Source organism: Caloenas nicobarica, chromosome 2 (assembly GCF_036013445.1).
Source record: "Caloenas nicobarica isolate bCalNic1 chromosome 2, bCalNic1.hap1, whole genome shotgun sequence".
Classification (NCBI taxonomy): domain Eukaryota; kingdom Metazoa; phylum Chordata; class Aves; order Columbiformes; family Columbidae; genus Caloenas; species Caloenas nicobarica.
The window spans coordinates 54,962,770-54,979,666 of record NC_088246.1 but is presented as its reverse complement, the minus strand read 5'-3'; the positions used below and the strand labels follow the sequence as shown (position 1 = coordinate 54,979,666).

At 39.8% G+C, this 16,897-nt stretch overlaps 1 protein-coding gene across 2 annotated transcripts in view; it reads left to right on the top strand.

Annotated features, from left to right (window-relative positions):
- The window catches only part of AMPH (amphiphysin), a 143,028-nt gene that overhangs the window by 106,079 nt on the left and 20,052 nt on the right, over positions 1–16,897 (top strand). For both annotated transcript variants that reach the window (XM_065628583.1, XM_065628582.1), the window contains exons 9-15: positions 709–791; positions 3,407–3,545; positions 5,060–5,188; positions 8,977–9,084; positions 12,272–12,295; positions 13,868–13,891; positions 16,516–16,548. In XM_065628583.1, the coding sequence (XP_065484655.1) occupies positions 709–791; positions 3,407–3,545; positions 5,060–5,188; positions 8,977–9,084; positions 12,272–12,295; positions 13,868–13,891; positions 16,516–16,548 (540 nt within the window). The remainder of the gene's footprint in view (positions 1–708; positions 792–3,406; positions 3,546–5,059; positions 5,189–8,976; positions 9,085–12,271; positions 12,296–13,867; positions 13,892–16,515; positions 16,549–16,897) is intronic.

The following is a 16,897-nucleotide window of genomic DNA, read 5'->3' as shown; positions in this document are numbered from 1 at the left end:
AGCCAGTACAATTTTGGATTGCAGTACATTATCAGTTGTAGCAATAAATTAATCTTCTATTTTGATAACTTTTCCATTCGTTTTAGCATACTATTGCCTTGAGTATTTTTTCCGTGTCCCATTGCTAAGCATCTCATTGCTTCAATCAATAGAAGAAAAGCAAGTCAAGCATTCCCTTCAAGACTGCTGTATACATTGTCAGCAACACAACTATATCTGTTACTGTTAGGCAAACTGAGCAGTTTCAATGAGGATCTTTTGAATGTACCTTGCTAAATGGTACTGTCTATAGTAACCTACTAATAGGAACCAAGATTGTTTGAAAAACTTGCTTGACTGAAGTCCCACCTAAATTGGGATTAGGTTTCTGAGGGGAAAACATGAATCTTCTTGGCTACCCACGTTGCTTTAAACTTTTGGCAACTTCCTTCATCAGAGATCAGGCAACAGTCAGTCACACTTACAAACTTGGTCTCTGAAAACCAGCTTATTTTTTTGAAGAACTACTGTTATCTTTGATTCTGTGGATTTTGACAGGATTCCACCTAGGCTTTCGATATACATGGCACTGAGTATTTTTGGAAGCATCTATATGCCATTTTAAGGTTATCAGATTATATATTATCAAGTTATCAGACCAGATTTATCATCTGTACTTTTAATCATGTGCTTCATTTGAACTCAGGCAAGTGTTTTTTTTTTTCTCAGCTATGTCACAAACTATATGAAGTGATGACGAAGCTGGGAGATCAGCACGCAGACAAGGCCTTCACCATTCAAGGGGCACCAAGGTGAATTTACTGCTTTTTTTAATGAATTGCTTTGCAGTAGCCTTTGTGGGTTTCAGCATATGTAGTAATCACCTGCACCATGTGTAACTGTTGCTGCACAACACAGTCACTGGGTCTGTTTGTTCAGGATGGTAGATGAAGGTCCCTTGGATGAAGTTCTTCTCAGTATGAGCAAAGGTGCAAAATTTCCTTCATCACTCACTTATTTTTCCTTTCAGAAAAAAGAATAAAGGCCAGATTCTCATCTGTTGCAATTTAGCCTAGTTCATTGTAGACTGTTACACCAATTTGTACCAGTTAAATATATAGCTCATTTATTCTTAGGTGCTTAGTTTACAGCAATTTTGCTAACTCTCATGATTTTTTTTAAAGCCTTGAAATACCTAGCTCCTAAAAGTTTTATTTCCTGAAGGCATATGATTAGGTGAGAATCCCAGCCTTTGTAAGTCAGCTTTTATCTCTTCTGCTCAAGGGGAGAAATCAAGAAATGTGATCAGAGAGTGCATCATAAAAGCTGAAGTAAAAAGAATGTCACGAAATAACATCTTTTTAATGACTTTAAAGAGAAATCTTGTCTTAAAAACAAAAGCAAAAAAAAGTTTAAAATCAGATGGTGCTTTCTTAAGGTCAGTGGATGCCAGTGCAGTATTTCCAATCTTTGCTTGCAACAAATGTAGCTGTAATTTGATCTCTCAGTACTGTAATAGTGATAGACAGAAGAGGTTAAAATTATGAAACAGTGAGACTTATTAAAACACAATGAAATTTAGAGTGTATGCATAAATCCTGAGTTTCCAGCCAATCTCAGCCCATCAGAAGCAATCAGAACAATGTTATAGCCATGGCTAATTTGCCCTCAAGCTGGACTCAGATTAGCAACACTAAGGACTGACCAAACAACATAACATCTGCCACAAACATATGGCTCATATTTCTACATTTGTTTTGATCTCACTTTAGAAGAACAAAGAATGAAATATTGAATCCACTTTTTTAAGAATGTGTCCAAAATTTTTGTTTTGGATTAGTTCAGTGTTAATCCATGCTCATATATACTTATACACTGCTTCTGGACTTGCTAGCTCGCGTATCACCACTTCTATCCCCTTTAGGATGGATACACAAGCTGGACTATGTTTCCATAAAGGATTTGTAAAATACTTTTATGGGATGAAAAATAATATCATGTTGGAAAACGTAAAGCAGATTTTGTAACAAACAGATATTTTATCCACCTATGTCTTCTAGACCATGTTCGACATGCACATGCTCATTCAGACTGAACTATTCATTCCATCAATGAGAGAAAAAAAATACTGCTGCAACTGAGTAGACATAGGTTAATGCGATGGGATCTTATTAACTTATTTTAAAAATATTTCTTAAAATACATTATTTTTTTAGTTACCATGTTACTCTATTTTGCTGTACTGTTCACAGAGCCTTGTGTGGAAATCTGGATAGATTTCGACGTCTATTATTAGTTATGGTGCTCTAAAAGACTACTCAGCAGTGGGCCTTTGTAAGAGAAAACTGATTTTCTTTTTTAGATGCATGAGAAATAGATACTAGCCAAGTACAGTATCAAATCTTTCGTTTAAAGAACTGTATAAATGAAACATCTTAAATACTTGTGTGCTACTGAATATCCTGAAGCCAAATATTGTACCTGGGAGAGAAATTTCTTAATACCTGCTTATTTTTTTCTTTTTTTTAATATTTCCACAGAAAGAGGTGGTGAGTGTGAGCTAAATCTGTCCTTTCCAAAGAACAAATTTTTCTTGTGTTAGCATTAGGAACATGTTTATGGTGTGGTCTCCTCAATCAGGTAGCGCTTTTGTTCTCACTGAGGATGCGTAGGAGTTGCTCTTCTCTTACTGAGTACTGTGGTTGTTGAGTGCTGTAGTTTATAGCTTCCCCGAATTGTAAGCTTTCAGCATTTCTAGGTAGCCGAATACGTCTCAGTGTTTGCACCAGGTCCTTTCTTGGGAAGGGCAGATCCTTTCTCAGGACTCCATCAGATCTTTTCTTAGTATCAGCAGAGCTCTGTTGAAGTCACTTCACTACTGCTTATTTATAGTTGTGGTGAGTTGTCCCTCTAAATAGTGATATCCTTATAATAATCTTGCTTCTGTTTTATTTAATTGGGACATTTCTGAAATTGCTGAGCTTTTAAAATTATTTGCATTATTCATTGTTATGCCTTCCATTAGGATTTCTATCTTTAGAGACTTTTATTCTGTGTGAAATGAAGACAATAATTCCATCTCACATTTTATGATTGTTACAGACTTCTTATACATGAAACGTTATTTCAGATAGAGATTCCAAAAAAATGCAGGTACTCTGTTTCCCTCAAGTTATAATGATCAGGTAAACAGATGTTCTAAAAATCAAGATCACTAAAAATTAAAACTTCCTTTGACACCGTAGATCGCTGAATTTCAATTTAGTTGAAGTTTTAGTCTTTATATAATCAGTTCATCTCCAGTGTGTACTGCATTTTGTGATCACTGGCAGTACCTCAGGGATGCAGATCAACTTCCGCATCAAATTGTCAAGGTAGTAAGTTGGCACGATATGTATGTCCTCGCTATTGCTGTGTTTCTGTCTAGTGATTCAGGTCCACTCCGCATTGCAAAAACACCATCACCGCCAGAGGAGGTCTCTCCCCTGCCCAGCCCTACTGCTAGTCCCAATCACATGCTGGCACCAGCATCTCCGGCACCAGCCCGGCCTAAGTCACCCACACAGGTAAGCGGAAACCTGGCAGGAGAAATTGGCCTGTTGTGCAGTAAAAGACACCTGAGATGATGTATATGGTGGATTTTTCATCTAGGCAGTGACTGAGAAATGACAGGGAGGCCACTGGCTCTGTTGCACTCTGTTCTGTTCATTGGTTGTTCATCCCTGTATCACAAGCATGGGTGGAAAGTGGTTTTTATATAAGGGGGAGTGAAGAAAATTAAAGGTGCCCAGTGAACTGGTAGGACTTGCACTGACAAAGCAAGACATTTCTTTGAAAGTTGCATAGTGTTAAAGACCAGTATCCCAGCAGTGATCGTTTGAAAAACCTATTTCTAAAACCATCTGGTGAATTTCAGGACATTATATGTTGCTACTCTTAATTCATCTTCAAATTTACGCTTATCTTGGAAAAAAAATTAGCCAGTGAATATCACTGATCTGGCCAACATGGATTTCCCTCTAAACAGAAAGTAATAGAGCTAGCTTAAATATTGCTGTGCTAATTGTTGATAATTAAAGATTTGATGGTTGTTATTAACACCAAATTGAGAAATTTGATGCTGTTGGAGTCATTTTTATTCTCACCAGTATTGGTGAAATAAGAATCAGTTTCATGAAAGGCATCATCTGCAGCATAAGAGTTGTACCTGGTAGTTCATGCACGTATCAAACACAAGACTTGTGTTGTTGCTACTGATGTTTTCAGAATGGGGAATAGCTTCTGTGCTGATTGTTATTTATATGGGGGGAACACATCAGAAGAAATTTAGTCTTGCATTTGATTATATGTGAGCATACTTGTTTTTTCTGGTCTCCTAAAACGTGACACCTCACTGCCTGAATATTCATCTGATACAAATCAGTTTAGTCTTACTAGTGCCAATGGTGTTATGTCACTATAACACCTGAGGATTTTAATGGATTTTTTTTCTCTGTATTTTGACAGGTTTTTAAATTATCCAATAGTATTTGGTATTATTCCAAGCAATTAGTTTCTCATAGTTATATGAATCTCTGGAGAGCAGAGGGAATTAGTAACCTAAGCACCTGTGAGGTGTCGTGGTTCCCAGAGATTATATGCCCTTAGCAATAAGGAGGCTTTAAACAGGTGGGTAGGGACAAAATGCTAGTGCTAAATGGGAATGAATTTAAGAAGCCAAAAAGCTTCAGAGGCCTCTTTCTGTGCAGCATCATTCTTCCAACCGTGCATAGGAGAGGAAGTGTCTTGCACCGTGTGCCCATCACAGCAGAAGAAAATCAGCCAAGAAATGCCTTTGTATGAAATCTTAAATCTCAAGTTGGAATTAGTTTGAAACAGAGAGTTGTTTTGCTTTTCCCACAGTGTATATTTCAAGGCATTTGGTGGTGAACAACCAAACAGTTCCTTTCAGCCCATGGCTTTTTCCTGCATTTAAGGTGAAGCAACAGTGATAAAAACCTTACACAAGTTGTTTGGGCCTAGATTAGAGCTCTTTCTTTTATCCCTGAACTAGTCTGTGACATTTTTGCTGTCTGCCTAGCTGAGGAAAGGTCCACCAGTCCCACCGCTGCCCAAGCTCACGCCCACAAAGGAGTTGCAACAGGAGAACATCATTAACTTCTTTGATGACAACTTTGTCCCAGAAATCAATGTGACGACTCCATCACAGGTAAACTTCAAAGGTTGCTGTATGGGTCCAACTTGCAATCACCTTGAGTTCTCCAAGATCGTGGCCTTAGCTCTGATCTCCATGGGGAGGGAGGAGGAAGGTGTAGGTAGAAGGCAGAAGCACAATCACCATTTTATATTATCTTGAGAGGGTCATGCATACGATATTTTATCTTCGAATTGGTCATGCATAATCACTCAAAAGGGCTAGCATTGCTAACATACTGAGTAAAATGAGAGATTTCTTGAGAGACCTGACTGAAAATATCGTGAAACGCAGCTATATTTGACATATGACTGAATCCAGATTTCATTACAAGCTGAGAGTTCATCTAGGGTGCTTTTTCCTAATCCTAAGCATCTCAAGTGACACTTTACAGCGATACTTGGTTATTACTGTTTCTTCCATCAAAATCATAAAAAGTATTTCCTAGAGGACATGCTATTTCATGTTTAAATCAACACTTTGCAGGTATTAAAGGCTGCTTCAGCTAAATTAATCATTCACTTGGTTTTGACTCATATAAACATCAGTTACATGGCAGAGAAGTGATCAAAATTACTTTTATCTCATTATTATGAAATTTTTAAAAATTGCATATAACAGACAGAAAAGCCAGAGTTGTGTAAAATAAATCTGTATAATTTGTATTAAGTTATTCAGCTTTTATGCAGTTTTGCTAACTGGTAGTTGTTCAATAATGGACCCTTTCTATTATGGTAATTACAACTCTGAAATCTGAGCCTGTGTCTGATAGACTGGGGAGAAATATGCAGATCTGAAGCTTATGCAGAATGTTTATGGGTTTTTGTTTTCATGTGAATTATTGTTTTTGTACTAATTCATTTGGCAACACAGGAGAATTTAGTCACAGCAATGAAAACCAAAATTATTTTAGAGAATTTGAACATATGATGTTTTGTTTTCTTGTGGAGGAGAGAAAAAGGCATTACCATCCATAGGGATCTGTTTGGAAGAGAAAAGTGTTATTTATAGTTAAGTCCCCACGCAATTAAAGAATTAATGGCATCTGCCAGTACGTGGCCACTGCTGGGCCCTCCTGCTGAAGGGAGATGGTGGGTCTGTTCCATCATTGTACCCTGACTTTGTGAGAGTATCACTGGCAGCGTGAGCCTCGATATCAGTGGTAAGAGTCAGTGTAACCTGTGCTAGATGCGGCCCCCTGCATTAAATGCTGTATCCACCTAACCTTCACCTGTCAGGCCAGCCAGGGAAGCAGAAATGGAACTGGTTTGCTTTTCCATTATGATCTGACACTGGAACGTGGCTTTAAGTGAGTGCAAATCACATTTCCAGAATCTTTACGTCCTTTCTATGAGAGATTGGTATAGAACTGGGATGGTGTAATAAAGGTGGTGTACGCTCCTGAGAACTGAAATCTTTCCCTTGTCTCTCAAGGAAAAATTCATCTGGCAGTTCTGATGGTCCTCAAAGGTTTCCTGTGCCTTTTCCATCCTTCGTGCATACATGTCCTCTGAGAGGTACAGCCTTGCTTCTGCCACAGCTGCCTCTTTCAAATGTGGCATTTATTCCTGCTTCATCATGCTGTGGTGGAATTAACACAGGATGACTGACAGGCCTTCCTGTCACAGCTCTGTCTCTTGTTGAGGGATTTCCTGAGGTTCCTGTTTCTCCTAAGTCTCCATCTAACGTGATATCTTTTATGCTGTATGTTTATTTGGGCCTTTGCTCCTGGAGTTACGACAAGTGTTCCATTCATTTTGGTCTCAGGGTAACCAGTAATGGTAATTTTTGCAGTCACTGATCTGTACCCTGTCACTACAGGTACCTTAGCTGTCATCACGCATGGCCTAAGTGAGATTCCCATTGGTTTGATTTAGTTCTCATAAATAACTGTTTCGTTCTCGAACCTCACTGAAAGATAATTAACTTTTCCATCTACATCTGTTTCTGATTATATGCGACCTAATGCTGTGTTGTTTCATCAAGCTGTATGACCATACGAGTACTAGTGCCTCAAGGGCACGTGTGATGACGTCTAAATACAGTGTGTCATCTAAATACTGGTGTCAGACCACTTATCTGTCATCACCAGTGGCCAAAAGCAGAGGCCAAGGAAGAACATAAAACAAGGGAGTTTGTCCTCCTTACTCTCCCATCTCCTGTCGTCTTCCAGGCGCCAGCCATTTGCAGCTCAGGGCTTTCTTCGACATGATCTCTACATATTTAGTAATCCTGAACAGACTACTTTGCCACAGATTTGTTCTGTCTTTCAGCACGTGTAAATTTTTTTGCATTCATGCTACCCGATGGCAAGGAGGTCCCCAGCTGAACTCTGTGCCACGTGGGCCACCACCACCTTTTCTTTATTCCACATCTGCCCTCATCAACTTCGCTGCCACCTGCCTTCCTGCTTTGGAGGAGTCATGGAGCAGCCAAACCCCAGTGCCTCTCATGCCAGTGTAGAACCCACTCACATCCCCACTTGCACTCCTCTTCCAGACCGAGGAGTTCAAGGCTACGTTTTCAGGTGACACAGAGAGGTCAGATGACTTGTGGCATATGGAAGCCGTTAATTACCTGCATTTGAACATTTGTTTATCAATAGTAACACTAATTTGGAAAGTTTACACTCTTAAATGTTTTAATAATAAAAAAGCTTTGTTTGCTTATTTTACTATTACCATCATCATTATTATTATCTCCTCGTTTTACTGTTCCCATGACTGCCCTGTTGTTGGAGATTTCCCCTGGCATACACTCCGGTCACAGTCAGGAACAGGACATTGAACTATGTGGTCTGACCCGGTGTTGCCATTCTTACATAAGATGATGTGTGAATGTGTATGTACAAATGATTTCCCGTGGTACTGTTTCCAACCTGAACACTTTTCAAAATAGCATTCTAATGAAAACTTTACTGTTGACTTAATCTGTACATCAAAAGACAAGCTTGTCTCACTATTGAATAAACACTGACCAGCTAGAAGTGGGCAGTACTAGCCTTGTTACCAAAACCATGATGCTTACCTAGAATGTTTATCATTAGGGATAATTAAATCTCAGCTACATTTCCATGCTGATTATTTATGTTGCAGCACCCTAATTATTTGCTCATGTTACTTTCCAGCAGGAAAGACCTGTAGCCCATTGAACCAATATGTATATTTATAGCCACCTCAGAGGCCTTGGCTAATTCATTAATTGCAAACAGAAAAAGGCTCTAGTATGTAATCCAGTTTTGTAAGAGCAGATCAGTGTAGCAAGACTTAGTGTTATGTAAGATATTTCCTAAAGTTTAGAGCTAAGGGCAGCATTAAACGTCAATTGGTATTCATGTTCAGAATTGAAATTAAATTCAAATGCATTTATGTCCTTCTATATTGGCTTTTTACTAATGTTTGTGTTTGGGGAGAAATTCACTTATTAGAATGTATTGACACAGAGTGCCATTTCTGTAGTTTTTAATTCTGGTGTCTGTCTCAAAGCACTTCAAAAGGGCCTTCACAATCCAATGGTGAACGCTCAGCACTTTCTCAAAAGGGCTGCTATTTGCTTAGCCTGAAAAGACAAAGCTGCACTACAGAGAAAACAAAGGCATCATAAGAATGAAGCTCATAAAAATAAAATTAAAGTAAAATTAAAAGTTACACTAAAGGTCAGGAAAGTCTTCAGAGCTTGCACCACAGCTAGAAAGCCTGTGATATGTTTGGGTTTTTTTTTTTCCTTGGGCCTCTCAATATTTTGCTGCCCAGGGCAGCTTTTGAAAGATGAGTTTTTCAAGAGTTATGTTTCTCTTCTAACAGAATGAAGTTCCTGAAACTAAGAAAGAGGAATCTTTGCTAGATTTGGACTTCGACCCTTTCAAGCCAGAAGTTGTATCAACAGGAGTTACTCATTCACCCATGTCTCAGGTATGTCTTTGCCTCGAGGCAGGCGAAGCATATGAATGCAACATGCTGTGTTTGGTAGCAAAGATTTGCCTCGTGTACTAATGAGCAGTATATCTGCAGTGTCAGAAAAACTCCATCTTCCTGAGCAGCTCTAGTCAGCTATCTATCTTTCCTCTTCAGTAACCCTGTACTTGTTTATGTACTGGAAGGAGAAGAAGTTGTGAGGTGGTAAAATGAGATGTCTGACACTGATAATGGTTGCTGGTACCTTGGCCTTGACTTTGCCATGCTGCTATTTTCCATCTTTACAATATCTCTTAGTACCAACGTTATAATTCTCCAGCTCCTATTTTTCTGACATTTTTTCAGTCTAGCTTTGACTCTTCATGTCTGGAAAGATTCCTTAGGGGACCTAGGTCTCCTGGAGTCAGCATGTGATTGCCCTGCTGTGGTGGAGTTTCTGTACCAAGCAGTGGATATGATCTGAGTGGTTTTGCTTTTATAAATCTATTTTAGACCTAACCTCAAGGAAAATGAGAGGATGGAATAGGATGCTTCACTGCAGGATTGTGTTAAAGAAATTCTGCATTCTATGGTAATATTTGCCATGGTAGTTTCTTGCAGCAACATTTAAAAAAAAAGCTATTTTAAGATCCAGAACTCGCCCTCACTACCCGCAGGGCTGATGGTACAGTAGGGGAGTTCTTCTGGCCAGCAGAGCTGTAGCTCTGTGTTGTACACAGAGAAGGAAACATTATTAACACACCCTTAGCAAAACCTATTATCCCTGTGGCTATCACTAACCTGGCTTGTACTGTGACACATCAGAGGACTAATCAGCTGTTCAGGAATGTGGCACTGGGAAAGGAGTGAGAAGACAAGAAGCTTTAAGGCTGAGATAGTCCTGGTTCTCTGCTGACCTCTTCCTCAGTTAATTAATTTCTTATTTGGTGTGCAGTCCTAGTTATGTAACGAGATCTGTAGCAATCTCTGATGGGTTTTGCAGTCAGAAGAATAGTATATTGTCAGCACTCAGAGCGTTAGCCGAAATTTCTCGTTGTGGTTTGCTAGGAGAAGTGTTTAATTATAGCAGAGGCTCTGTGCATCTTTCTTTTTCTTTTTCTTGCTCCTTCTAGACAGGGAAGGGGAAGAGGGAAGGGGAAAGGGAAGGAAATTGCTTGCCATTCAGCAGTGACTGAAAACTCTAGCTGTGATTTTGCTAACTCTACCCTTTCAGCTTATCTTGTAATAATGTTGGTTAGAGCAGTGGGATCATTAAACCAAAGACATTTAACTTTTGTGACAGAGCACATTTGTCCTGATAACATGTTGTACAGATTGTAGAAGAGTTTGTTACTTTATTGAAAAACAGTTGTTTTAGACTCAACTGTACCATGAAATACAGAATATAATTCCCTGTGGAAAAGCCCATTGTTAGTTTTCAGCTGGGTGCCTAGGAAGCATTCACTGGGCACCTTCAGTTTCTTCTCTCCTTTCACCTTTCCTCCTGACATGTATATATGAGATAGGATGATCCACATCCATGAGAGTGTGAGGATGAGTCAGAGCACTGTGCTTTTAGAAGAAGGGAAGACAGCCCTGCAGTCTGGGTCTTGGTCTCACTGGAAATGGCAGGGTCATTACTGTGGCAGCATAGACAGAATGAAACCTGTGGTTGGAGTCTTTGGAGAGCCCTGTTCTACCTTGCCAGGGTGATTAAGAAGAGAGCCTTAAGTGGTATTTCTATATGTGTGTAATTTTTGCCTCAGTCACGGATATTTTCCCCTCAGCAAACTGCTGAAGTAGTGACATGAAGACAGGAGTAGTTATCTGTGCCATGATGTCTTGAGAGGCTGGGCATGACTTCCCTGTTGATCATTTAATTAATTACTTCCATCCACTGCTCTGCCGGACTGATCAGACGACAGTAAGTGAGCCCCGGTCTGCCCTTCCTCACTTGCTTTTCTGTTTCCATGGGTCTTTCAGAAGTGGCCTTTCTAAATGTGCCTGGCCCTCACCTCTGTTTGCAAGCTGCGCTCTGTCTCACTTTTCCCTCAGTTTGTTCCTTCCCCCTCATGCTCAAAGTCTCACAAGCAATGAAAGGAAAATTTAAAAAAACAAAAAAAACCAAACAAACAAAAAAACGAGCCGTCTCCCTTTCCATGGAGGTCAGTAGAACATCTAGGGTTTGTACCAGTTAGCGCTACAAGAGCAGACCTATCATTTTTCCTTAAAGCTCGAATGTTCAGCTAATAATGTTACTGCGGAGTAAGCAGGTACACTTGTGAATTACATACACAGAAGATTCACGTACCTGGACTTAAACCAAATTAAACCAATTGAGAAATGGCTGTTAATGTTAGTTTGCTGTAAATCTGAGTAGTGAGTTATTACTGTGTCTTTTGTTCGTGAACACAGAAGTTGTTCAGAGAGCCACTCTGTCCTTATAAAATAAGAAGCAGGCAAGAAGCAAAGCTAACTGCAGCAATCCTTTCTCTCAGGCAAATGTTAGATGTTACATTTAACATTTGCAAATATTTCAGGAACAGTTTTACATTTTACTTTATGAACATCTTTAGTTTTTGGTTTTCACGGACTTCAACCTAGTTGTCAATATAGTAGATAAGTTTTGAAGCATTCAGCTCTTCTGCTGAGACATCAGAAACATTTATTACTTAACAGACTGAACAGGCAAATGAAAACATTGGTCAACTTTCTTGTTTTCTTTCCCAGAAAACATGCCATTTTCCTTCCTTGTGTCACAGTTGTGAGAAAACCCACTCGTTCTCAGTAGATAGCTGAATAATTTTTAACTGGCTAAAAAACCTGACCCATGTAAGCTCTTTAAAGCTTACACCTTGCAAAGACTCCTGTACCTGGTGAAAGTCTTCCAGTCAGCAGCTCAGAATCTGGCTGTTACTCAAGGACGTGGTGGTGTGAGTTTGCTGGAAAAGCAACAACTGCTTTGAAGTGGGAAATACCACAATCTGTGCATACTGCTCTTCTTATTTAACCAAAAAGCGTATTATGCAGATATGTACCCAGACACACGCGCACACACACATGCGCTAATATAGAAAATATATATATATTATAAATATGCATATAAATAAGTTCTCTCTTGTTAGTTAAAGGACACAGCATGTTGAACATACAATATATGAAGAGTGTTTTTCTAAGAGCCTTTTTTTTCCGCTCCTTTTTTCAGACATTGCCATGGGATCTATGGACGGTAAGCCTGACATTTATCATTGTGAATTGGGGTATTTCTGTGCCTCTGATTTTGTAACACCCTAAGTGCAGATTTACAGTGCTTTTACCAAAAACCACGATAAAGAATTTAGAGACCGTGACAAACACTTTCAAGTATATGAAGCCACTAGGAGTCTTTTAAAATCAACAACAAAAACCTCCAATCTCTGTTGTTTGGCCTATAAAACCTAAATGATGTCAGAAATCTAGGTTAATAAGATTCACAATCATTACAGCTAAATGTGTGTTGCTTTATTCTCATGTCTGAATTACCGCTATTAGAGGGTGTGAATGGATGCTAGTCACTTGTTTTAATGATCTGAAAGTGTAGTTCCTGAGGACTTTAACCCAACGGACAACCATTTTCTCAAAATTCAGGAGTGAAGAGAGAATTTAACTTGTCATTGTGGGCATTCAGTGAACTGAAGTTATTCACAAAAGAAGCTGCTACTTTAGGAAACTGGATTAATCCTTCTTTCCTCCTCTTGGTGCCAAATCAGATACAGTGATCTGCAGGAAGAAAACAACTCTTTGTTTTTGAGCTTCCTTTTGACTTTATGTCATGGAGATAGCTGGGTTGACTTGACACGGAGCCTGGTACGCTCATTTTTGACCTTTTACAGCTTCAGTCAGTGCAGAAATCTGTGGATGCTTCTAATGCATTCAGATTTGCAGCACTGTTTTGTGAACACATGGCATATGTGATGTATATTAAATTCTCATCTCTTTCTATTGGGAAAGGTTAAATAAAGCCTGAAAAAACAGTCACGTATGTAAGCTAGGCAAGATTTCAAGGCTGCCAATGTCTAGATCAGTTAAAATAACACAGAGATGGTTTGAATTTATTGCTCTAAATTTATATTAGATAGCTTTGTCAATGTTTTCCTTTTACACAGTTTTATTTATAGCTTGTTAATATTATATATGTATTCAGTGTTATAATTCTTTTCCTCTTTGTTCCAATTTAAAAAAATAAAGTAGTGAGCTTCACAGCTAAATGTTTGAAATTAGGGATACTCAATCTTTTACTGAGTTTGTCTTAATAAGTTGAGCACAGAGCAGTTGTTGATCTACCTTGCAGCATTTCTGTCTGTTCAAATTGGCAGTGTGGACAGCAGACTTTGTGACCTGATGCCCTACCCTGTGCAGATATAAATTCCTCTGCATGGCACGGGGTGATGGAGAATGAGAACTGCAGGCTCAGGGCCCTCTGCACTGCCTGAATGATGCAGTGATGCCTTAGCGTAAATACAAGTAAGCTCCGCTGCTACCTGCATTGTTTCCTTCCTTGGTCACTGTCTCCCAGAGCAACCTGGCTTTTCAATTGAGATGTAATAGAGTTCCTGCGATAAAAATGTCAGTGGCTCACAGAGGAAAGCAAGGCATGATAAATATTCAACATACATGTAGAACTTCTTTTATAATGTAATGCTGAGGCTGGAAGTGTGGCTTAAATTCAGAGGCCTATGATTAGGCTTAGAACTGCTGCCATAACAAAGTACATCGCGTTCTTATTTTCTGTGTTTTATGTGTATGATTTTCTTCTACCCAGACAAGCAGCGAATTGGTGCAGCCGGTAAGCAAACCTCCCTCCAAAATCGTAACCACTCTAGAGACATGCTGTAATCAGTGTGGTGTGATGTATAGTTTTCTGATTTTGTCTATCAGTGCTGCTCTTTTACATTGCAATCTATTACCTCCAAATGTTGCAAACCACATAGCTTTTCTTTAAACAGCTTAATTTAATCACTTTCATTCTTTGAATAAAAATTGCTCTAGTAAAATATAAATTTTGTGTTTTCTCATCAAGTCCGCCTTTATATTTTTCATCTTGTGTTTTTTCTTTGCTTTTCTGTCTGCTTAAAGCCTGATTCTTCAAAAAGTCTTTCCCTGTGTAACCTGATCATGGAGGAAGCCCCAAACAGTGGGTCATCAGAAGATGTTAACAGATCTCAGACTGATCTAGGTTCACTCAACTGGGGCCTAGATGTTAGCACACACAGTGTCAGCCAGGAGATTACTGCAGGTGGCTCTTTGCTTTTCCCTGGGGCAGAGCAAACCTCAAGTGAATCCACGGGTACTCTGCCTGCTAGTGTTTGGCCTGCTGTAGGTGAGCAGGAGGATGCTGCACCAGGGTCAGCTTCCGTAAACGAAAACCAGAGGACTTCATTGGACGACCAGCTGGATGCCAAAAATGTCCCATGGGAAGATGTGGTGACCAATCAGCCTTTAGAGAACATAACCAGTTTTGAGACACCTGTCCTGGGAACTGATAGCTTGTTGGATGAACCCCTCCCGTGTGATGTGCGAAAGGCAGAGGAAGAGCAGGAGGAAGACGAGTGGGCAGGTGTCAAGCCAAGTGAAAAGGTAGAGACCAGAGCTGTTCACTACAAAGAGGTAGAAGGTACAGAGGAACTGGAAGAGCAAGGTTGCAAAACCAAAGAAAATAGTGAGGCAGAAGTTCATACGGGTTTAGCAAAATCAGATCTTGAAGTGTTAGTCAGCACAGAAGTAGAAAGTTTACATGAGTTGGAAGATAATGATGGGGATGATGGGAGAGCTAATGGTGCAAATCTAGAAAACCCTAGGGAAGAAGAATTCAAATGGGTCAATGTCATTGAGGAGATGGATGGAGAAAAAGCATTGTTGAGCACAGGGCTAGAAGGTGGAGACAAAATAGTAGTGAACAACTGTAAAACTATAGAAAGCACTGGTGCTGAACCTGAGAGAGTCTTTGGTATCTGGGATCAGGATCATGAAAGGACATTTGAGGATGGCTTAGATCAAACTGACAGTGGTACTGGAGAGAGTACAGCCATGGAGTGTATAAACATGACGGCACGTGTTGACCTAGAGGTAACTGACCGCACAGAGAAGGACCCTACAGATACTGGAAACGTTCTGTGTGATGCTGAGTTATTCAGTGCAGAAGAGTCTGATAAAGGAACCGAAGACAATCGCACCAGCCTTCTCCCAAATGGTAGTGGTGCTGCTGATGGTCAAGCTGCTGCTGAAAAAGAGTGGCCATTGCTGCCAGAGGCAGCTGATGCTGTTAGCACAAGCTGTGGTAATCCTTGCCTAGATAATGCGAAAGACCAAGTGACAGGTAGGACGGCGGCAGCAGTTGCTGAAGAGCATCTTAGTAGCAGTGATGTTCCCGAAGCCTTGGAAACAGACCCCTGGCTGGCAAACTGGGATCCAACAGTTACTAATGATTCCTGGGGTTTTTCTAATCTGTCAGATGGCCAAGCCAATGGATTGGATAATTGGCCCTTTTTCCCCAAGCAGCAAGACTTGGAGGAAGGTAACATGGAAAATGCTTGGTTAGGCTTTAGTGATAAATGGTCTACCCAAGACCTAGGAGGGACTGATAATAGCTGGGGAGAAGTAGGTGCGAACACAAGCAATAGAAGTCAGAAGGCACCAGTAAAACAAGGCTTGCCTGAAGAGCAGGCAGGCATTAGCAATCCTGGACCGAGCAAGGAGATAGCTAGACCATTGGCTCTGTTTCAAATGGGAAATTCCAGAAATGCTAGCACCGAGAGTTCAACTAGTCCTAAAGACAATGAGGCCAACAACTCAGATTTATCTGAAGATGAAATTGCTAACCGGAGATATGGATTGTTGTACCAGGAAATTGAGGCTGATAAAGAAGAGGTACCTACCCCAGTGTGTAGCTTAGTCTAGACAAAGAGTTCCTTAGGCCTTGCATAACCTTGTCGTTTAAAAACAATCCATTTGTGTGTTTCCCACTGCCTCTCCTAAGCCCGTGCTATGCCTTTTTTTGAAAAACTGCCATGCAACTGTTCATAGTGTGGTGCCCTTCAGCCGTGTAGTGAAGCAGGCTGACAAAAATGTGTTTCAAAACCGTGAATGAAGCTTTGAACTGTGAAGGCACGTTGTGTCTCACACGTTTTGTGTTTTATACGTATAACTTTAATTGTTACCTAGTCTTTATTATTATTATTTTATAAAAACACTTAAGTTACTCTGCTTTTTGTTTTTGTTGTTTTCCTTAACTCTGTGACACCTGTTAACAAATAGCACTTTTGTCAAATTTCTTGCTGCCTTACCCTTCTTTTTTATTTATTTTTTTTTAATGTCTGACCTACATTTTTATTTTGCAAATAAAAGTGTTTTGACTCATGTTCTGATTTAGTAAACAAATGATAATTTGTTCTGATCTTCACTTCTACTTAGGCATCCAGCACAGCATTTAATGGATTTGCACAGGTAAGAAATAAACGTGTTTGGAGATTATTTTTTTCTGTGCTGTGAGGAAGGAATTAGGACTGGCTGTACAATTTCAGGAAATCTGTTCTACAGAGAAGCTGCACAACAGTGTCATAGTGACTCAAACCCAAACCTGTCTGTTCTCAGAAATTATTCCTAGATGTGACTAGAATGACGCGAGTACTCTTGGTACTCCTGACCTGACTGAATTTAATAGCAAAAATCTCATTACCTTAGTGGGACTGATTTTTTCCTCCTAAAAGGACTGGTGCTCTTTTATGGATTTTTCTCACAATCCCCAAATCCCCAAATCCTGTAAAGTGTGGTTTCCTCAGTTTCATGCACTTTC